Source organism: Trachypithecus francoisi, unplaced genomic scaffold (genome assembly GCF_009764315.1).
Source record: "Trachypithecus francoisi isolate TF-2019V2 unplaced genomic scaffold, Tfra_2.0 Lachesis_group16, whole genome shotgun sequence".
NCBI classification, from domain to species: domain Eukaryota; kingdom Metazoa; phylum Chordata; class Mammalia; order Primates; family Cercopithecidae; genus Trachypithecus; species Trachypithecus francoisi.
In genome coordinates, this window is record NW_022681461.1 from 4154170 (window position 1) to 4178000 (window position 23831).

The 23831-nt window shown below is 43.2% G+C and overlaps 1 protein-coding gene across 1 annotated transcript in view; it reads right to left on the reverse strand.

The window, feature by feature from the left end:
- FAM120A (family with sequence similarity 120A) overlaps positions 1–23831 on the reverse strand; it is a 117596-nt gene that overhangs the window by 2144 nt on the left and 91621 nt on the right. Inside the window, 7 exon segments of the mRNA XM_033236707.1 lie at positions 1613–1709; positions 3058–3199; positions 5590–5727; positions 6297–6480; positions 7683–7892; positions 13544–13658; positions 21120–21369. Of these exon segments, the coding sequence (XP_033092598.1) occupies positions 1613–1709; positions 3058–3199; positions 5590–5727; positions 6297–6480; positions 7683–7892; positions 13544–13658; positions 21120–21369 (1136 nt within the window).

Here is a 23831-nt window from a genome sequence, read left to right on the forward strand (position 1 = left end):
CTGTCTAATCCTTTGAATGGCACCAAATTGTTTAAAGTAACAAACGCCCCTCAATAAGTCTTCTCTAAAACTGCGACTGTTCCCACCGCCACAAAACAAACAGGTCTCCCACATCTGCCTGTGACATGCAGTAGTGCACATACCCCATTTCTACTGGGGAACTATACTCATTGCTAGGGAACCTCCACAAGAAATCTGCACTGATAATTACCACGTGTTTGTGAAACAGCTCTTTGAATAGGTCTTCCCCACTCCTCTGAATAGATTTAAAAATAATTCTCTGAAAAAAAAGTGGTCCTTGAGACTAATCCAGCACATTTTCTGAAAGACATGGCTCTCTGTGAAGGCAGTGAAGACAGATCTTGAATTGCTTCTATCATTAGACCAGGGCTCAACCTTAGCATGTAATACGGTGGCTCTGTTCCCTCTCGGTGATGGGCCTGTCCCATACACCATCGGGTGTTTAGCAGCATCTCTAGGCTTCACTCATTAAAAGCCAGTGCCCACACCAAGTCGTGACAATCAGCGTCTCCAAATGTCCCTTGGAGGCCAATCACCAGGGCTGAGAGCCACTGTCATAGACTGACTCGGTGCTGAAGAAAACATGGATGGTTTTCACCTTCAAACGTTCATTTTACAGACGAGAACAGGAATCTTCCAGCTCTCGTCATCGCATCCCCTTCCCAACAAAGATGGTGGTAACTTCCAGCATCTTCTAGCCTCCTATTCTGAAAACCAGGGTATTTGCCTTGTTGATGACAAAATCCATTCACTCAACCAGATGGAGATGTGACCCTTGCCTAAGGAATGACCTCCATAAACCAAGGGTCCCCACATACTCTCCTACAACAGCCTCTATTTTAGCTTCCAACCCTAAAATTTCAGAAATACTAACACACCTTCTCCATCAATCAATGCTATCATCATTTTCTTTGAATCTTGAGACAAGTAATACAAAACATAAAAACATAGCAGGACTGCTGGGCATGGTGGCTCATGCCTGTAATCCCAGTACTTTGGGAGGCCAAGGCAGGCAGATCACCTGAGGTCAGGAGTTCGAGACCAACCTGGCCAACATGGTGAAACTCCAACTCTACTAAAAATACAAAAATTAGTCAGGCGTGGTGGCACGCACCTGTAGTCCCAGCTACTTGGGAGGCTGAGGCAGGAGAATCGCTTGAACCCAGGACATGGAGGTTGCAGTGAGCAAAGACTGGGCCACTGCACTCCAGCCTGCGCAACAGAGCAAGACTCCATCTCAAAAAAAAAAAAAAAGAAACTAAAAGTGGCTGTTCCAGCTCCGTCAGGGCCAGGCAATGCCCAAGGTGAGCCCAGCCCATCGTGTCACACCAGGCGGGAAGCCACCAGAGACACAGGGTCATGGCAAAGGGGAGAGACCACCTGAAGAGGCACTCAATAGCAAAATGATCTGGGCTCTAGGAAATGGACATGTGGTGAGCAGCTGTGTGCCAGTTACTGTGTTAGATGCTTGACAGCTAAAACATTACCCTCACAGCCCTTCTGTCTGAGCACAGGCACTAGAAGTGCAAGCTCAGACAGGAGACATCCCTGAGGGCACTGAACTGGCACAAACATCATGTTGTCTTCTTACCTGAATTGCTGCCTGGTTTTTGTAACCTCTGCCATAGTACCTTCCACCTCTTCCAAATGTTCTAATCACTGGGGTTGAAATAACTCCTCTTGGACGCCTAAATGAATTAAAAAGGACAACAGTAAACACTTAAATCTGTTACAGACATTTAAGATAGTATCAAATGATTTTGAAGCCATCCAGTCTTACACTTTATGAAGCACTGAATTAACCCATTGATGCCGGAAGTTGCCATTTTTTGAATTTTTGCAATCAGACTTTGGTGATGACCTTGAGCAGTAGGACATAAATAACTCCCACATGCTTCGCGTTCCAATAATGGAACGCTAGGCATAAATAGGTTAAGTATGATTATAGGGAAGATTTATTCCAAACAATCAATCTTATTTTTTTGGTTTATATCCAATACATTTGCAGTCAAATGCTCTACCCCTGAGCTACATCCCCCATACCCAATGCATTTGATTTGAAAACTAATACTTTAAAAATGCTACTTCAGGCCGGGCGCGGTGGCTCAAGCCTGTAATCCCAGCACTTTGGGAGGCCGAGACGGGCGGATCACGAGGTCAGGAGATCGAGACCATCCTGGCTAACACCGTGAAACCCTGTCTCTACTAAAAAATACAAAAAAAAACTAGCCAGGCGAGGTGGCAGGCGCCTGTAGTCCCAGCTACTCGGGAGGCTGAGGCAGGAGAATGGCGTAAACCTGGGAGGCGGAGATTGCAGTGAGCTGAGATCCGGCCACTGCACTCCAGCCTGGGCGACAGAGCCAGACTCCGTCTCAAAAAAAAAAAAAAAAAAAAAAAAAGCTACTTCAAAAAAATTGTTAAGGCACCTGGTTAATTGAAAATTGCATGGTTAATTATTTAATAATGGTTAATTAAATAATTACATAATACTATAAATGGGATCCTATGCAAACATATAAATGATGTTAAAGGCCGTGTGCAGTGGCTCACACCTGTAATCTCAGCACTTTGCGAGGCCGAGGTGGGTGGACTGGTTGAGCTCATGAGTTCAAGACCAACCTGGGCAACAGGGCAAAACCGTCTTTACCAAAAATACAAGAATTAGCCAGACATGGTGGCACATGACTGTGGTCCCAGCTACTCGGGAGGCTGAAGTGGGAGGATTGCTGGAGCCCAGAAAATCAAGACCACACTGAACTGTGATTGCGCCACTGCAGTCTAGCCTGGGTGACAGTGAGACCCCATCTTAAATAAATAAAAACTAATTAATTAAATAAATACAAACGTATTTATATTTGTAATATAAATATTGTATTAATAGATATTGTATTAATATCTATTAATACAAATAAATAGATATTAAAGAATGTATCTAATGATATAAAAATGTTCCTACTAAACTTCCAAGTCAAAAAAGCAAGCTAGAAGCTGTTTTCGTTATTTATACAAAAGACATTTTCGTGGCCCAGAACTTACCCTCTAGCTGGTCCTCCGACAGAAACCACCTGCAGGGGGAAAGGCCCCCGGCCCCCACGGCCCCGCCTGCTCCCAGCCCAGTGGCCAACCACAGTGCCAGCTATTTCTAGTTTGCCTCCCTGAGAAGGTATAGGTTGGACTCCTGCACACAAAAATATACGAAAAGACACAATCTTTACAATCACAGAATTAAGAATAGCAAAAAGATAAAAGCAAGAAACTTCTTTTCAGTTTTGGTTTATATTTACTATGAAGCTACTTTCTCCTGTTTTGTACAATTTTTTATTCTGTAGTGTATCTATGTGCACACTGTTTGACTTAAAACTATTGTGAAGAACCCATGACAACTGAATTAGGTTACAACCGCAAATGTGCAAGCCTTTTCAGAGAGAAACAGATTCAATAAAGTGTTGTCATCAGGTGCGTATGGCATGCCTTCTATATTACCAAGATGGAAATCTGCAAACTCAGAATGTTTTTCTCTTTAGGCAAATACTTCCAGGTTTACTACCTTAACTGAACATCATAGAATCAATAAATATAGCCTGTATTTCTTATTGTATTTTTAAATTAGAATTTCCATAAGCAAAGTCACAAATAGAATTTACTAACTTCTTTTGATTACTGCAAATCATAAGCTTTCTAAGAAAATTCTCTAATTGCTAATTGGCAGCAAAACTTCTGATTAAAAACAAAAAAATAAGCAAATAAAACCAGACCCCCAAGCATCTTGTTTTCTGACAGTGGAAATGGATAATAATAAGCTATCATCTTGGTGTTAGCTGTGGCAATTCGGCAGTGTCCAAGAGAAACCTACAACAAGCTTTATATTTTCTTGTAGCCACATGAAAAATGTACAAAGAAACAGAGGAAAGAAGTTTTAATAATGTATTTAACTCAGTGTATCAAAAATAACACTATTTCAACATATAGTCAAGATTTTTTTTTTTTTGAGACAGGGTCTTGCTCTGTCACCCAGGCTGGAGTGCAGTGGCACAATCATGGCTCACTGCAGCCTTACCTCCCAGCTCAAGCGATCCTCCCACCTCAGCCTCCTGAGTAGCTGGGACTACAGGTGTGCACCACCACACCTGGCTAATTTTTAAAATTTTTTGTAGAGGCAGGGGTCTCACTATATTGCCCAAGCTGGTATTGAACTCCTGCCTCAAGCAATTCTCTCTCCTTGGCCTCCCAAAGTGCTGGGATTACAGGCATGAGCCACTGTGCCTAGCCCAAGATAAAAAATTGATGAGCTATTTTAGTCTGCTTCCCATTTTAAGTTTTAAAATCTGATATGTATTTTACACATTCTAGCCAGAGCTGAAGTGCTCAACAGAGCAGTGGCCAGCAGCTACTATACTAGGCAGTGCAAATCTGAGTTCCAGACACAATTTTAAGAAAATTAGGAAGCAGGTTCCTTTTATCATTCCAGTCTAAAAATTCACATCTTGCCCTACACTATCCATAGTGCAATCTCCCCTCTCCCTCCATCTTTGATCCCAACTACGGGCCAGCCTCAGTTTCAAGGCACTAGAAGGAGCTGAAGCAAATCAAGAAGCAGAGAGGAAACATGGCTGCGAGCTGCGTAAGGAGCAGTCACAGAGCAGAGTAGCACCCTGCAGGAGGCCGGTTTGCAGACGGAGGAGGCAGAGAGGCATGCAGCTGCACCAGGGAAAGGAGAGGCGACCTGCAGACAGAGGGGGTGACCCACGGCCAAATCTGCAAGAGTCACCTTCCTGCACAGTTCCCTTGCTGGCCTCCCTAACTATCCCATGGAACTGAGTTGGAAAAACATTGTTAATCAAGAGAGAAAGGCTTGCCCATCCTCAATGCGACTCCAAAATCACATCTGAACAGTCAGTCCTGTTATGTGACTTGATGGGCAGATTTAGATCTGCAGTCCCAAAATGCGGGATGAGGTCAAAGACCCAGGTGACTGGCTTCCGATTACAGCCCCGTCACAGGACACTGCTTCCTGGGCTAAATGTTAAGGCCCTTTTCTCCTTTGCAAGCTGAATACAAATGCAAAGAGAAGCACTGGGAATCTACAGTAAACTGCCTTGTTTATATTCCCAACATTAGATCTTTGTTTAAAAATGTTTCTGCGAAACAAACTGCGACAGACTTTTTATGTCAGGAATTCTGTGACCATTAGAATGTTCTATACAAGCATGATAATCTTTACCAAAAGATGGCTGCTTGGGAAAGAAACGCCACTATTAGTCAGCAGCTCATCCTATGAACACGAGGCGATGGTCAGGTTACCCAGGTGCACAGAAAGGTTCTGTTCTAGGTGGACACTCAGTGGTCTACCCTGAAAGGAGAGACTGGCCACAGCAGAGCCGCTGCCGAGCCCTGAGGGCAGCGAGTCTCAGGAGGAGCGGTCAGTGAGGGCCAGAGCGGGGACCCAGAAGAAAGGCTGTTCTGCTGGAGGAAGGGCTCATGAGGACAGTAGAGGAAGGAAGGCGCCAGACGATGGAGCGAAGGAAGTGCTGGCAGGCAGAAGCTCTGGGAAGGGGTAGGTATAATTACCGCCCTGGGACTTGCTAGTCCTGCTGCTGTCACTGCCTGAGAAGGCTCCGCAGTGTCCCGATGCTGCCGCCACACGGAAGGCACGGTAAGGGCCTGTTGCTACCGTTTCCCCATAGGGGCCTCCAAAGCCACAGACGCCTGTGGGACCCGGGGTGAGAGAGAGGGGAGAAGTGTAAGGGACAGGACTCAGGGCCCTGCTGGACATTCGGGCAGAGTGGCCCCTGCCTCCTCCAGCTGCCATGGAGGGGTCTCCTGGCCCCTCTTGTCACCTCACTGTCCTGTGCCCATGGTCCCTGGGGACCAGCATTGTAAGGCCACCCTCCCTGCAGCAGGTCGTTCAACAGGGCACTGGCACGGGGCTCAGGATGCGCCCTGGGAGATGAGTCCTGGAAAATGGCTCTCTCTGACCTGGGTGGGCTTATTTTCCCTTACACATGAGAAAAAAATATATCTTAAAATGTGAGCAGAGTTTTCAGCTTGACTGACAGATTTTACGATGCAGCTTTTGCATTCGCATCAGCAGGTCCCTCTCCCCTATCTCCAGGATCAAACTTGCTCCTCACGGACTTGAAGAACTGCTGCTGCGGGACCTCCAAGACCAACAGTGACAAGGTCAGCACAGCAGATGGGCTTGCCTATAAGGGCTGCACGTTCTTTACAGGAATCTGGCATCTGTTACCCACAGGAACACACCCCAAGCAACTCACCTGCAAAGCCTCTGCCCCTGCCCTGAGAGGGTGGGACAGGCCCAAAGTGCCGGGGGTACGCAGAGGTGGGGTAGAAGGGCAGGGCAGGAGGTGGCGGGAAAGGGAGCGTGTGGCTCTGCCGGGAGAAGCTGAGCCCCTCGAGGACGCTCTGGCGCATCTTCTCTACCTTGGCAGCCTGATCAGCCTGGAAGTCAAGGACCAGCATGTGAAAATGCCATCCACAGGGGGTTTTAATTGAATTTAAATGAGCACTAAAGAAATAAGATCTATCAACTGTACAGTTGGTTCCCTTTATTCATGAATTCTACATCTGCAAATTCGCCTACTTGCCGATGTTTATTTGTAACCACAAAAATCAATACTCATGGCAGTTTTCTGGTCATCTGCAGACTTGTGCAGAACACAGCAAAACTTTTTGTTGCCTGATGCGCTGACCCCAGCTGAGGTCAAACAAGAGAACGCTTGCCTTCTTGTTTCAGCTCATACTGAAAACAAGTATCCTTTTCAGTTTGTTAAGTGCCACGTGTTTCACATTTTTGTCCTTTTTTGTTGGTGATTTCACTGTTTAAAATGGTCCCCGGCTGGGTGCGGTGGCTCACGCCTGTAATCCCAGCACTTTGGGAGGCCAAGGGGGGCGGTGAATTGCTTGAGGTCAGGAGTTCAAGACCAGCCTGACCAACACAGCAAAACACTGTCTCTACCAAAAATACCAAAATTAGCTGAGCATGGTGGCAGGCACCTGTAACTCCAGCGACTTGGGAGGCTGAAGCAGGAGAATCACTTGAACCTGGGAGGTGGAGGTTGCAGTGAATCGAGACTGCACCACTGCACTCCAGCCTGGGCGACAAGAGCGAAACTCCGTCTCATAAATAAATAAATAAATAAATAATGCTGAAGTGCTGTCTGGTGTTCCCAAATGCACAAGGAGGCTGTAATGTGCCTTACAGAGAAAATACATGTTACAGAAGCTACTGACTGTGAGTTCAATAAGAACGAGTCAACAATCCATACTATATAAGGTGTCTTTAAACCGAAATGCACAGGTAATAAGATTATATAGATTGGTTGACAAAAATATGTGTCCAGAGCCTTGAAGGAAACCAGTGCCTTGTATTTCCCCTAGGAGCAATGGTTCAGCGTTCACTCATTTGGCATTCGAGGTGAATTTTGGAACATTACTACCACAAATAAGGAGAAACAATGTTGTATCAGGAGCTTGGCTCATCCTGGGTACTGAAGTGATGTTTAGTGACACTCAGCACCAGGCCCAACCTAAAACAGAATCTTGAAACACAGGATGATAAATAGGGTACAAAAGATGACAGATTTAGCCAACGAGCTTTATTTCATTGCAGTTAAAGGCAGGCCCCCGGCCCCCCAGCGTACCTGACCATCACAGAGGTCGATGAGTGGGGTCTTTTCCCGGCTGGCTTTGAGGAGTTTGGATTGGAAGAGCTTCCCATCAAAATACATCCAAGGACAACAGTGTTCCCAGGGGATTGGCTGTCCACATGCATCATTTGCAAACAAGGCCATGTCTACTCCACTCATGAAGAGAGCTGATAGCTGAATTCCTCGGGGATCTAGGTTCTCAATCTTTAAATTGAAAAGAGTAATTTCTATGGAATAAGAGTACTACAGTATTAAATTCTTCCAATGTCTTACTAAAACTCTCCAAAGTTAACAGAATATCCCTCAACAAAACAGCACCACTAAGTAGTAGACCTTATATTGACCTAACACTGGCCTCATCTGAACAGAAATACTTATGTGATATAACACATTTGAATTTAAGAGAATATTTTATGAACATACTCAAGTATTTCAGGTTGAGTTTATAAAGCGTTCTGCAGTGTAGGGTAACACTGTGCTTAAGGCTGACATGTGACAAAATGAGCAATGATCTGTGGTCTCCTCAGAGTCCAGAGCTCCACAGTCTCTTTGTGAAGTAACACTTCACATTTCAGATCTGCACACAGGTAACATATTAACAGAAAGAGTGTCAAAACTGAACACTCTATTAAGATTCTGCATTTTCAAATAGTTACATTAAAAAATATTTGGTATAATTACATTCTAAAATAAATTTGTGCTCTATGTTTACATTATTTTATATGTCAATGTTTGTAATTGCAACTTATCAATAAGACTGCCAAAATGTCTTCTGGAGAAACGGATAGCTTATAAATGAAAGAAGACAACAAAAATATGGTTCTTGAACCATACATACTACTAGAATTTGCACAGACTACTTCCCTCAGTGTTGAGAGCTGGGTGCCTACCTTCTGTACGTAGAGCCCACGCTTCTAGGTCTGATAAGCAGAGTAAGAAACACTAACATGAGTACAGTCAACTCTTGATCATCTGTGTGTGAAAGACCTAGTTTGTGGATTATCCAGGATAAAGGATAAAATTTTAGCTTTGCTCTGGCTTTTGTCTTCCGACTTTGGTGGCTTTTCAAGAATGCAATGTTTATGGGAGATCAATCTAAGCAATGCCTATATGTGGCAAGTTAAAGGGCCTTTTCATTAAAGAGAAAAAGGTCATTCTGGTGCCAAATGCTAATAAACTTACGATCATCTGCTGTTTTTGTTGTTTGTGTTACATTCCCTATTATCAGCTAACACTGTTTCCCAACCTTTTTGTAAATTTTCACAATGCAGTTAACCTTCCAAAACCTGGAGAGGTCTGTTCACCGATTTATGAAAGCTGTTTACACTTCTGGATCCTATTGTACATCACCAGCTCCTCCTTTTCCCATGTAGTTGTTGGGAAATGAACTAAAAAATGTTCCCTTGGGAGCAGGTAGGGCTGGGGTGAGAGAATTAGATGCATTTTTATATTTACGTGCAAAGTGGAGGAACAGAGGTCATACTAGAACAAAATGGAGAAAATGTACTTGATTCATTTAGACCCCAGCCACCCCCACCTCTGAGCTGCAGAAAGGGAGAATTCTCAAGGCAGAAAGAGGGAGCCCACCCTGCTGGAAAGCGGCCAAGCAGAGGTGTGGCCCATGAATAATAGGACACCCATCTCTTGGCCCCTTGCACTGCAGAAATGATGACCACAAATCCCTTCCAGTCAGGTGGGACTCCGCTGCTTCTAGCCCAGGGGCCTCTGTGCCCCTCTCTCTGCCCTACACCAGAGAACACAGAATCCAGGTCAAGGATTAGGGAGTGAAAATGTCGCTATAAAGTTGTTTGCCTGGCTATCCAAATGTCCAATTGTCAAAACATAAAATGCCACCAACACCCTCTGTGAAAGCACATGCAGCACCACCCTAACGGGTTTTTGTTGTTGTTGTTGTTGTTGTTGTTTTGAAACAGAGTCTCACTCTGTCATCCACGCTGGAGTGCAATGGCGCAATCCTGGCTCACTGCAACCTCTGCCTCCTGGGTTCAAGCGAGTCTCCTGCCTCAGACTCCCTAGTAGCTGGGATTAAAGATGTGCACCACCATGCCTGGCTAATTTTTGTACTTTATTAGTAGAGTTGGGTTTTCACCATGTTGGCCAGGATGGTCTCAAACCCGTAGCCTCATGTGATCTGCCTGCCTTGGCCTCCAAAGTACTGGGATTACAGGCATGAGCCACAACGTCCAGCCCCTGCAGGTGTTTCTTAGGAACGGGCTGGTGATGATCACATCCAATGTAACTCAAAACCACTCATCCGGCAAATGGCTACCTGCATGCCAAACTTAAGAAAAAGCAGCAGATGTAGACGGCACAGAAGCACCCTAGTTAAAACTATTAATCTCCACATTTGCTGACAGGAAGAATATAGCAAGGCTACAGTGTGTGTGTGAGTGAGTGTGTGTGTGTGTGTGTGTGTGTGTATTAAATGGCCTTAACATTAAGGGATTACACTTTTAAGAATTTTTTAAAAGATATTTATAGTTTCAAGATAATTCAATTAGCATTAATCTAACAGAGAAAAGTTCTTAGAATAAGAGCTTGCATAAACAATCTGAATAAAAATCTTGATTGCAGTGTAAATTTGCTTCCTTTGACAATTTTTTAAACTTACATTATGTGGTGTTTTTCTTTCCCTAAATGTTATATAAATAATAATATTTAATATTTATGGGGAACTTAAGAAATATGTATCAAGCGCTGCTTTTTCATTATCTCATTGCCATCTCTAAACAACAAAGAACACAGGCCCCTCGAAAGAGTACTCCCTTGTACAGACGGGTCCCAGAGGGTTCAAGGTCACAGAGCTGGTAATTGGGAGAACCCAAATCTGAACGCTTGATTATAAAAATGGTTGCAATACTCACATTCTAACCTCATTCTATTAATTGAGATAAAATATTCAACATCATCCAAAGTTCCTCAACTAGAGAAATACAGACAAAAAATTCTGACTTTATAGGAAATACAAATATGGAAGTTAATCTCTCTGACCAATTAGCTCAAGAACCAAATTCCAGTAAAGTTACTTCGTCCAACATCTGATTACTGGGCAACAGACTCTTACTTCAATTTGTCATATTTACCTATATGCAAAATAATTCTTACACGTATCACAGACATGTTGCACGCCCCTAATACTGTCTTTAAAGCTCTTCATTTTCCATCTTTTATATTCTGCACTTGGCATGTGAAACTGTTAAAAGAATTTAAGGCAATTATAGGGATGTCAAGGCAAGGGAGAAAGATACTGGACAAATACTATAATGGTACAAAGTTCCTTCTCATCCTTTACCCACCCTCCTCAAAACACAGGGTCAGTGCTAATTTTACCTTAATTACATTCATGCTGGTAACCTAGGAGAAGGGCTTAAAAAAATATAACAGGAAAAATGAGGGTCATCAATCACTGTCACAGGTATTCAAGGAGCCACATGGAACACTCTCAATTATTCATGGACATGGTGGACGAAGAAAGCATGGATGAGATGAAATTCTTAAAAATTCATTGTAACTAATGGTTTCAATGTCTTTTCCCACCAAACCTCCCATCAGAAAAAGCTAACAAGAGTCCTAACTGTCATCACTGGGTTTTTCCTTCCTCTTTTCCTCCTCTGATGGCCAACCACAGAGTGGGCGATAAATGGGAGAAGAGAAACAGGGTCTGGGCAATCCACAAACTGGGTAGCAGGCCCAGACACACCAATTAACATTCAAGAGTTGACTATATCACAAACCATGAAATGGTGTATTACAACAAAGCACTCTTGCTGCTTTTGATATTGCAAAAAATTTTAATGGTTAAATGAAAATGCAATTTTATAATTTAATTTTCTATCACTGAATTTTGGAACCCTCAGCTCTGCACAGGAATTTTTGTAGCATTTAAATAATGATCATTCCTATCAATTCTCAATCTGATGATAGCTGAGAGGATCTTCAATCTTAAAAAACAAAAAAGCAAATAACTGCCTTTCCCCCCAACAAATGCTATTTTTCCTTATAGCTCTTTCAGAATTTACACTAATCATGAAAATGAAGCACTTACAGGTGTAGGCTGCTCTTATTAAAGGGAACTGTCGACCTCCAGACAAGCAAGACCCAGAGGATCGATGAGTCAGACTGAAGTTTACTATACATACATACGTCCTTCTGAGCACATCTCTACAAATGTCTGGCTTTAGATGAAGAACCAGGAGAAAACCATGAAAGCACTAAGATCTCAAAAGAACCAAAATGAAAGCTTCGAGTGTGATTGTTTTTCAAAAGTTATATCCTATGTGTTGATCCAAAAATGAAAAGGATATGGGATATAAGATGAACTTTGAGTAAAAGTAACTTGATGGTGAATAAGGCTTAGTGGGCATACCTGATACCTGGCGGTCTGATTTTCAGAACTGGGATGTCAATACTGATGTAATAATCTATATAAGAGAAACAGGAGTAGAGGTAGAGGGATGGCACCACACTCTAGCAAAAGTATCTCCAACCCCCTGAAGCACAGTCTGTGACGAAGACGGTGGTGATGAGACAAACCAGGTGAGGACACGGGAAAGGACCTGACTTAGCACCAGCCACACTGCCTGACGGGGACACCTGACCAAACATTGAAAACAGAAACGTAAATTCAAAAACATTAAAAATAATAATTTCTGTCTAACAAACAGAAAAGCTTGATCTACAAAGTAAAGAATACAATTTGAAGTGAATTCTCCTAAGTTTTGGTTTTTTTACTTAGCTTATTTCTAAGTCATAAGAAGTCTCAGGTGGGCCCCACACAATTGAGGAGGGCCACTTAACATCAAATTACGCAATTTAACATGGTAATTTAGGGAAAACTAGAAATGTATTAAGCAACAGCTATTGAATACTGAAAATCTATTAAGTGAGCCTAAAATTCCCCTCTATGGAAAGAATGCCTTCATAAAGAATGCCAAAAAGATCTAAAGGTGAAGGCAATTTTGTGGAAAGAGATTAACTGATTACAAATCAAACTCTATAAAACAAAACAAAATAAAACAAAACAAAAGAACTGATGGCAAAGAAAAAAACGAAACCCTATACATTGAAAAGAAAAGGCTGATCTACTAATTTAACTAGCTTTGAAAAGTCTTGAACTTTCTAAAATTTAATATGGAAATTAGAAAGCAATTACAACCATGTGAACCAGGTAACTAATGAAAGTATACTGAAAAAGATATTCACACTGAAAAATTAGGTGACAACTTGGAGAAAAATCAATATTGTGAAAACAAAGAACAAAAGGAATTACTAGAAGGCAAAATTAAAAGGAATATGATGTTAAATGCTGACTTAAAAGGGGATAGAAATGATGATGTAACATCGTTGACTTCAAGTGGTTTTTATAAGGGATTTTATAATAGTAGAGGGGCAAAGAATATTTTTTAGAGAAAACTAAAGTTGTAATTAGGAACAGTGAAATGAAATAAGAAAAAGAATCCTTGCTAGACGTTAGAAAATTCTTAAGATCAAGCCCTCTCAGGGTTTGGAATCCCCCCTACAATATAAAAGGCAAGTTTATTTCATGATGTGATACATAAGAATAAACATCCAATGGTAAACAAGGGGAAACCATTCTCTGACAACGTGGGACTAATCACTTCCAAACTGGGAATAGCAAATCCATAACTAGAAAGGAATATTCCTTTTGCCATGAAGGCGATTGATCAAGTTCTTATCATATTAGTATTATTAGTTTAGTGGACTAAAGCAATTAGTTTAAAGAATTAGCAATTCTGCCTGTTGAAAGTTAGCTGTATTACACCAAAATCCAAAGCGAGACTGTCCAAGACAATGCAATGAGGCTGACAAATTACCTTGAGCTCCTGGAGCTGATCAGGCTCGTAGAGTTTGGGGGACAGCGCCTGAGCCAGGAAGGCATCCAGCTCCTGACGCCGCAGGATGCGTGCTCCCGGCCACTGCACCATGTACCTGGTGAGGGGCAGAAATGAAAGGCTGGTGATTACTGAGTGGTCGCCCATCATATGGACAAGCCCAGTGGGAGGTTCTAGGTAAATTCCGGATGATGTGAGCTAAGAAGACTCATGTGATTTCTTATTCAGTTTTTCTACTTTTCTACTTTCATTTGATGATGTCATTACAAATGAAAACAGGATGATCAGAATGTTTTACTTTAGAGTAATTAAAAATAGCACACTAAATTGTGGAGACTGAAAACTAGCTGGTCAGGGATTTTTGATACAACCTCACTCTTGTGAAGCATTTAAACCCTGAAAGTACATGCTAAGTACCAATTTTCAGGATTCATTCATTTTTTTGTTCAAGCCAGGATACCCAGGAGGCAGACTCTAGGTATAAATAAGAAAGACAAATCCCGAGATGAAAAGCAAAGACCATTGCCTGGCCACTCTGCAGCTGCAGGTCCATGGAGCAGGTAAACAACCGAAGATGGGGTTGGTAACACAAGGTGAGCGGGAGTCAGACTCAAGAAAAGCAATGCGTAGGACCATCACTAGAACCACAGCAAAATGTGTGCACCCTGAAGTGGCTGCTAAAGGACAATCAATCTCCAAATCTTCAGCTTCAACTAGAACAGGTCCGCATGGGAGTCTCCTTCCCTTCTCAGTAACAGCACTGCCTGAATCACAAACCCTGGAGCACTGCACGAGGCACAACCTCAAGGAGTGTGTCTGGGTGTGAAAAAGTGAAGGGCTAACTATAATGACTTAGTCATAAACCTTTCTGAAGTCTAACGGTTCCCAGTTCTTCGCATTCAATAAACTTGAAGGATGACCTAATCAGGTTGCCAGCTGATCACTAAAAATAACTTCTGATGATAGATTACTACGTGATCTCTGGCAAATAATTCAAAAGGAGTTCAGAGAACCATGACATGCTTAACAAAGCTCTTTCTGTTCCCATCTGCGAAGTATGCTCAGTGCTTAAAATCTGAGTTAACAAAACCCAGGGTTAGAGTTGGTGCTGAGCACTAAGTCATTCTTGCATTAATTAATATTCATCCATGGGAACACAAACCAAGTAGGGGAGGTTCTAGATAGCTCATTGACATATATTTTCAGTTGGAGCCCAAAGCGGAAAGTTTATGTGCTCACTAGGTGCCAAGGCATTGGTCTAAGCACCTCACACACTTTAATTCATCTACTGTTACAGAAATTCTGAGACAGGAATAATAATTATCCCAATTTAGAGAAGGGGAAACTGAGGCACAGAGAGCTTATATACATCATGGTCAAATTAATGTGGCAAAAGTAGGATGTAAATGCAATTTCAAGGTGAACAAACAGTGAATGTTACATTTCTATAGTATTTATATTTGATGAGATACATAAAAGAGTGACGTGAAAGTTTCATTTAATTAAACCATCAATATTTGCAATGACAAAAATCACATCCTTTGCAATGATTGACTGCTACAAATTTTTTTTTTTTTTTTTTTTTTTTTTTTTTTTTTTTTTTTTTTTTGAGGCGGAGTCTCGCTCTGTAGCCCGGACTGGAGTGCAGTGGCCAGATCTCAGCTCACTGCAAGCTCCGCCTCCCGGGTTTACGCCATTCTCCTGCCTCAGCCTCCCGAGTAGCTGGGACTACAGGCGCCCGCCACCTCGCCCGGCTAGTTTTTGTATTTTTAGTAGAGACGGGGTTTCACCGTATTAGCCAGGATGGTCTCGATCTCCTGACCTCGTGATCCGCCCGTCTCGGCCTCCCAAAGTGCTGGGATTACAGGCTTGAGCCACCGCGCCCGGCCGACTGCTACAAATCTTAAATACAATGGTCTTACTGAGGTTTTTTTTATTGTTTTGTTTTGTTTTGTTTGAGATGGAGTCTTGCTCTGTGGTCCAGGCTGGAGTGCAGTGGCATGATCTCAGCTCACTGCAACCTCGCCTTCTGGGTTCAAGTGATTCTCCTGCCTCAGCCTTCCAAGTAGCTGGGACTACAGGCACACGCCACCCCACCTGGCTAATTTTTGTATTTTTAGTAGAGACAGGGTTTCACTATGTTGGCCAGACTGGTCTCAAACTCCTGACCTCGGGTGATCCACCGGCCTCGGCCTCCCAAAGTGCTGGGATTACAGGCGTGAGCCACTGCACCCGGCCTGGTCTTACTGAGTTTTAATCAGGGCTGCATGCAAGAAACAGCAAATATGAAGAAGGTCCCCTCCTCCCATTTTTGTCTCAAAAAAATTATATACAATGTTTTTTGCCTTAAGTATCTATGTTTTATGTTCCTTTTCATTTCTTTTTATGTTTTAAATTGAGGTAAAATACACATAAAATTTACCATTTAAGCCATTTTTAAGTGTACAGTTCATTGGCATTAAGCACATTCACATTGCTGTGCAACCATGACCATCATCTATCCACAGAACTCCTTTCATCTTCCCAAACTGAAACTGTTCCTCTTAGACAACAACTCCCCAGTCTTCCCTACCTCAGCCCCTGGCTATTGGTTCCTTTTACAATTTTGTAATCCCAGCACTTTGGGAGGCCGAGGTGGGCGGATCACGAGGTGGGCGGATCACGAGGCGGGCGGATCACGAGGTCAGGAGATCCAGATCATCCTGGCCAACGTGGTGAAACCCCGTCTCTACTAAAAATACAAAAACAAAAAAATTAGCCGGGTGAGGTGGCGGGCGCCTGTAGTCCCAGCTACTCAGGAGGCTGAGGCAGGGAATGGCGTGAACCCCGGAGGCGGAGCTTGCAATGAGCCGAGATGGCGTCACTGTACTCCAGCCTGGGCAATAGAGACTACGTCTCAAAAAAAAGGAAATTTTTTTTTTTTTTTAATCAAAAAAAGACTGTCTTGCAGACACACTAGTTCTTTCAGGATCTTTCCTGGTTTTCCTGGCAGCTAAGACTCTCAGAACTCAACTTCGCCAGGACAGCAAACAATTTTGTTGGTCAGACTATCTGCTATTTCCTCCATCTGGCATTTGATAACAGAGTTAGTGTTTAGACCCTTTTCATCGTAGGTCCTCTGAATACCTTGCTGGATACAGAGTATGAATTACTAGATACATACATACATACATACATACATAAAATACCAAAACACAGAGATCCTGGTTAAGCGTCAAGGTAAGAGCGGCTGAGAACTTAATTCTCGGTCAGCTTCTCTATTTGTGCTGTTCCTACCTGTGCATTTAGAATGTTTTCAGATCCCTTTTACACTACTAAATCTACCTATGGTATTTCTGGAAATTTTTTCTCTCCATGTTCTTTTCTGTGCAATCAAGCAGATTATGAAAAAGTTATTTAATGGGCTAATATAGCCAGCTACAGGGCCTCAGGGAGTTGTGCAAACTCCTGCAGCCTTCGTTTCCTTACCACAGAAGGGTGGGGGCAGCATAAATTGCTCTGGAGCTCTCCTAAGGCTGAATGACCTTGACCCTATCTCCTCTCGCTGCCCTTTACAAGCACGGAAGCCGGGGTGAACCCAGAGCTCCAAAAGGAAAGAAGCAGGCCTCAGCCAGCACAGGCTGCCCGCCGCATCACCCAGGCTGACCACCAGCCACCCGGGTGGCACCTCCAGAGCACACACTGACGGCGTCAGCATTGCTCTGGAGCCTTACGGCCTCCATCCCTGTTACTGTATTTACTGATTTAAGTCAAGTTTTTCTAAAACCTAACCCAGTCTGCATCTTTGTGTCTGCCATATTGCTCCTACAAGAACATAAGCTGCTGCTTTTGGACAGGAGCCTTGTCTATTTTATCCATGCTGCAACCCCAACAAAGACCTGCTCTGCTCTGTGCCCTCAGCCTGCACCCTCACACAGCAGCAACCTCTGCTCAGACTCCATCCCCCGTCTCTGCTATCAGGGATTCTAGAGATTTGACTGATGTTCTTCCGCTGTCCATCCCAATTGCTGCCCTAGTATAACATTTAAAATATATGTATGCCCAAACTCTACCTTAACCAAGTGATCGATGTTAACATCACTAGTAAAAGCAAAAACTAAACTGCCTTAGGGAGCAATGAGAAGACCACCATACCCCTTCTGTGGGGTTCCACCCCAAATGCATCCCCTGACTCTAATCATGAAGAAACATGTGTCCAAAAGAAATTGACAATAGTCTACAAAGGAATAAAAAATTATAGCCATGAGCTGGCTACCTGTGTTTGTAAAGAGAAGGCTACTGGAGCATGGTCGTGCCCATTCATTTCTGTCTTGCTAACGGCCATCTCAACAATGCTGAGGAGACGGCTCAGGTGTTTCCGGGATCACTGCTGAGAAAGGGCCAGCACTCTGCTGCCAGGCCCCAGGCATCGAGAGGAGCAAACAGAAGAGTGGGCTGGGAGGCAATGCCATGAGGACCAGCTGCATGCATGGCCTCTTCCCTGTCCGTGCATCTCAGTGCTCACACACAGCAGGCCACGAGGCACCAGCCACAGGAGGAGCAGAGTAAATAGAGCAGATGGGACGGCATCAAGAGTCTGAGCATGAACTTCAACACGAAGCTGAAACGATGTGAGCCTAGCCCCCTGCAGTGCAACAGCAGCCGTAGCCGCGGGGCCCCAGAGTGTGTCCTCACTCAGGGTCCCAGTATGTACCTTAGGTCAAGTATATGGTGGCCAGTCAGGTGCTCTGCTAGATTAAAGGCCATGTATCACACTAAACTTGGAAGAGAAAAATACAAACAAAAATCAAATTCATTATTGCTAATTTGATCTCACAGAATCCAAAGTCTTAAACTGTCTATGAATATAATATTGTTATTGATAGAAACATGTCCTTAATTGAATTTGCCATCAGAGGAAACCAGAAGCCTCTAAAAACAAAAATAAAGAGGAATCAGCTGGGCACAGTGGTTCATGTCTGTAATTCCAGGACTTTGGGAGGCCGAGGTGGGCGGATCACCTGAGGTCAGGAGTTCAAGACCAGCCCGACCAACACGGTGAAACTCCGTCTCTACTAAAAATACAAAAAATTAGCCAAGCGTGGTGGTGCATGCCTGTAATCCCAGCTACTTGGGAGGCTGAGGCAGGAGAATCACTTGAACCCAGGAGGTGGAGGTTGCAGTGAGCCGTGATCACGCCATTGCACTCCAGCCTGGGTGACAAGAGCAAAAAACTCCGTCTCAAAAAAAAAATTTAAAAAAGGAGTCTTTCCCATCAGTCAGTCTTCAATGGAAATCACGTTCAGCTGACACACTGTGATCTAAGTCAATCTCCATTTAATTGAGTCTTCCTAAGTAAGTTATTGGCCTTAACATTTGTTACCAATTTAAGAACCACCAGGAAATAAAAACATGAATAAGCTCTGTCCCTCCCTTCCTAAAGTCAGGTAGTTGGGACCCAGTGGGAGGGATGGTCAGTGCCTTCAAAAGCAGTGCCAGCCCAGAGGGTGAGATGGGTCCCAAAAGAAGCAGGGGCAATGGGGACTGCGCCACACAGGGATCCTGACCAAGTAAGGGGCCATGGGGCTTCCCAGCCAAGCCTCTCACTGCCAGAGTCAGAAGCTATGAATGCAGCAGGATGCTAGACCGTACCCTAGGAACACGGGGAGGGACACTGGACTGTGCCAGCTTGGGGGGACCAGGGTGGATCCACTGTTTTCAATGAGATATAGGAATACGCAGCAGCAATGTTAGGGTGGATCCTCCCATGCTGCACTGGGAGGGCCAGGGCGGCAAAGTTCCCACAGCACAGAACCTCCAACTCTGAGAGCCTGGCTTCTAAATGCCATCCCCTACTTGGAGGAACTGGGGCTGCTTGGAGAAATGGGGATCCCAGAGCTGAGGCAGGGAGACACAGGGGCAAGCAGAACATCTGTGGAGAAGAAAGGAGATGCTCAGAGAAGATGATGAAGGCCAGTTTGCAAGGTGACAAAGGGAACATCAAAACAGAGGATGGTGCAGTGAGCTGAAGACCCCTAGAGAAACAGGAGGCTCTGAGTCCATGCTGATAAAAATGTGCTGGCTGTCTGAGGAGTGAAACCTTTACAGGGCCTCCAAGCTCTTCCACACGAGATGGTTACAAAAGGTGAGAGCAGCTCCACACGGAGAAGCCACAGTCACCCTGCACCAAACCCTCAGAGCCAGTGTCCTGCGTAACAGGACAGAAGGAGGTGTGCATCCCCAGGCAGGGCATCACTCCTGAAAGCAGAGACAACCTGGAACAGGAACAGGTTCCTTGTCATAAAGGACACTGTTGGGACAACAAGCCTAACAGTTCTGAAGGGTAGAATGGACCACAGCATCACTATGGATTGATTTTAATGGTTCTATGGTGGTTATGAAGTAAAATGCCATCAATTGTTAGAAAATCAGTAAAGTATTTAAGTTAAAAAAAGTTTCTGTATTGTACTTGCAACTTTTCTCTGTTTGAGGTTCTTTTAAAACCAAACCAAACCAATCAACTCCAAAACCTAAAGAACATCCAGTATGCATCCCAACTCAATTGAACTTCAAAACATCAACATTTTCTACCCATACACCTGAGCTGTGGGCTGTGAGGGCATAGACACAAAGACATCCCAGCAGCAGGACCACACCAGCACCCAAACCTTGGTTTCCAGACACCTTTTTCATGACAAGGAACCAGGGCTGCTCTTTGGATAGATGGCTGACGTTGGAGCAGGGAAACACAAAGCATGCCTGAAGCATCTCATAGGGCAAAAAAGCAAGGAAGCTCTCCCAAAACAAGAGGATGGTGTGTGTCACACGGGCCAACCTAAGAGACCTCCCAAGGCCAGAGTCGGGACAATGTGAGTAAGGATAAGGCAGAGCTGGATATAACCCCAAGTGAATTGATTATGACCCTATAAAAAGAGGAAAGGAGCCCATACTGATATAAATACGGCATGTGCCACACTAACGTGTTGGTCAACAACGGACCACATATATAATGGTGTAAGATTATAATACCATATTTTGACTGTACCTTTTTCACATTCAGATACACAAATAGTGACCATCATGTTTGTGTAAATATACTCTATGATGTTTTACACAATGACAAAATCACCTAATGATACATTTCTCAAAATGTACCCCCATCATTAAGCAATGTGTGACTGTAAATGATTAAATAAATGAAGGAAGAAGAAGTGGCACATTTTCCCTATAGAAGAACTCCAAATAATATATAACAAGAATCCCCCTCTTATAGCCTTCAAAATCTTCAATATTTAAATAATAAACCATATTTAAAATCATTATATAATATTTACATACCATACATGCTTACAAAATATACCTATAAACATATTGTATCATATAAATTAAAATATATTTTGCATTTACATAACCTACACTTCTATCACATATATAAATACAGGACGAGGATAAATTTCAAGAGACAACATGATTGATCAGGAATAAACTTTAAATCCTTTCTCAAACTCATCTGACACCGTGGTCACGGCCCCTACACCTGGCTGGGACCCAGGTCCCAGTTCCCATGCATGGCACCCACCGTAAGACGCAGCAGAGCACCATGAGGTGAGTGGGCACGTTGGCAGGGTTGAGCATGGCTGGGGTGTCCGACCTCATGCAGGCCAGGAAGGCCCTCATCCTGCGGTTCTTGTCCTCCACCGCCTTGCCCAACCACAGCCTCTTCAGGTTGGGGCAGGTCCACTCCCTGAAGGCAAGAGCTTCAACCAGTTCCGGGGTTTGGGGAGACTTCCCTTTGTAAGCTGCCCATTCTTTAATGATCACTGGTGAGACTACAGAAAAAAAAAAGCCAGAAAAGACACATTCATGCATCATTCACCTACTTTCAGTCTTCACAAACACAAGCAGCCCTAGTAACTGGTCTGAAGATTGGCCTCTCAGGTAACAATGCATTCTCTCCTTAGGAAACCACCAATCATCAAGTCCTTGTGGGCATTCTGTTTGCCCCTCTACTCTGTGCAATTAATGGCTCATTCAGATTTTCAGTTAGGCCACAAATAAGTTTCATCCAATCAAATCATGACTTGATTTTCTCATATAATTAGTATGTATAAATCAAGATGTTAGACAAAATCCATTTTAATATTTTATATCTACAAATAGTTTTAGTTTTAACAATAGTGTAATTCACAGAAGTATGTGGTTATCTAATTATTTTAACACACAAAATCCAATTTGGACAGCTAATCCCTTTCTACATGGATAAATACCCTTAAAAATTAGATTTGAGAAATAATTTGCATGCAGTAGCCACTTTACTAAACCTCCCACTTCAACAAATGTAACTGTTAAACTCTATTTTTAAGACTGGCCAGTAAAACATAAGTAGATGTAAATATTCCAAGTTTTGAAGTCCCAGATGATGCCCGCACACAGTAATTCTATTCAGCAAGACTTCAGACAGAGTGTAAAGTTACCCAACATTTCGCCTCAAAAAAGACAAGAAGTTCTAAGTTGATATAATACAGAAAGAATACCTTTTATCCACAGATGTTTTACTATTAGTCAATTAATTCTTACAGATACATAAACATGCACATTTTCCCACTTGATTTCCACATAAATTAAGGAAAAAACAATGACAAGGAAATAAAACAAAAACAATCCATACTGCACAGTAGAATGTTAAAATCTCATCAACTGCACTGAGGTAACAACCCAATAGGGAAATCTGGAAATCTGGGTGTGCATTTTGTAAGTAACAAGTGGTTCACTCTAGTTGAATAAACACCAGAACCAAAGCAGGGCCTGGTGTGGTCCCTTGCCCAGTGCTGCTACACATGAGCAAAGGCACCGTCCCTGACTAACACACTCCAGTGCACGGCCCACTCCAAGGCCAGTGGCTGTACGGAGACCAGGAGGCTATCATAAACTCTAATTTGATCTTCAACATATTAATTCTATCCAAATTACATTAATCTATCTGGGCTTGTCTTCTCTAAAGTAATACCTAAGGCATTCTGAAGAGTCCAAAAGCAGGACAGAGTTAAATGTATTACTGGCTAATCTCCAGTTCCACTGAGTCTAAATATAGTCAGGCAATACAATAATCTCTTAAAATGTCATGAAAAACGCCAGGAGTTAGAAACTTGGATACACAGTTTCTCAGCAACAGAAAAAAAATGCTTAAACACATTTCAATACCTGACAAGTCAGGTAACAGTGTTACCTATAGGAACACGTCGAGTCAAGACCTCATGGCAAGGGCTCTGTGACAAGCCCTTCCGGAGCCAACTCCAGATAGTGTCCCCTTATGTGAAGCCTGCCGGGCAGAGCTGGGGTACAAGTTAAGGCAGTCACTGAAAATTTTCCTTTTACAAAAATGTTACTGCTCTCATTAGGCAAATATCTTTCATTTACATTTGAATATCTTAGTGTTTAGATGTTAAAGAAATATTTCAAACACTCCAAATGCTTAAAGTCCATCAAGTCAAAACAGACATACATGTATATATAAATACATGCTTATTTGTTTTTATTCAATACTTTTAGGTGCAGATATAAAACCAATAAGTCTCCATCAGGAAGCATACCCTGTCGTTGGACGCACAATCTAAGGTACCGCCCCCACCCTGATCCTGTGATCTCCAGCACAGCTCAGCTTCCAGAAGCTTTTCCAGAAGTAGTGTCAGAACATACAGGATCATCTCCACAACCACCACTACCATGCACAGGCCTTCCTGTAAGCCGACCTGCCTTCCCTCCTGTGACCCAACACCAAGGTTGCTTCACCCCAAGAGAACAACAGGCAAGGGGAGCTTCCAGAATGAGCTGTTCGCCAATATGCTATGTTGCTATCAGATTACATAAGCACACCTCGCGAACACATGGGACACACACATCACACATTTCATACCATGCACACATCACATACTTCACACAACATACCACCAACAAACCCCACCTCATACACACCCCCACCACACCACACACATAACCACAATACACACACTGAAACATACCCCACACACAGAGCATGGGTTTATGTGGTGCATGTCAGGAGTCCCCTAGGGGTTTTCAAGAGAAGCAGTCTTACTAAATTGGCCTTTAACTTTGTCATTTTTTTCTTTCCCTTTCATCGGCTCTGTTCTTGCCTCTCTTTAATCATTTTAACAATCATTCATGTTTTGTTTTCATTCTAGAAAAAAAAAATATTGGTAGATTTTCCTTCGCAATTTCAAAACCTTTAGGCCTCTGCAGAGTTCATCCTGTGAGGCCCTAGGTCACAAAGTGA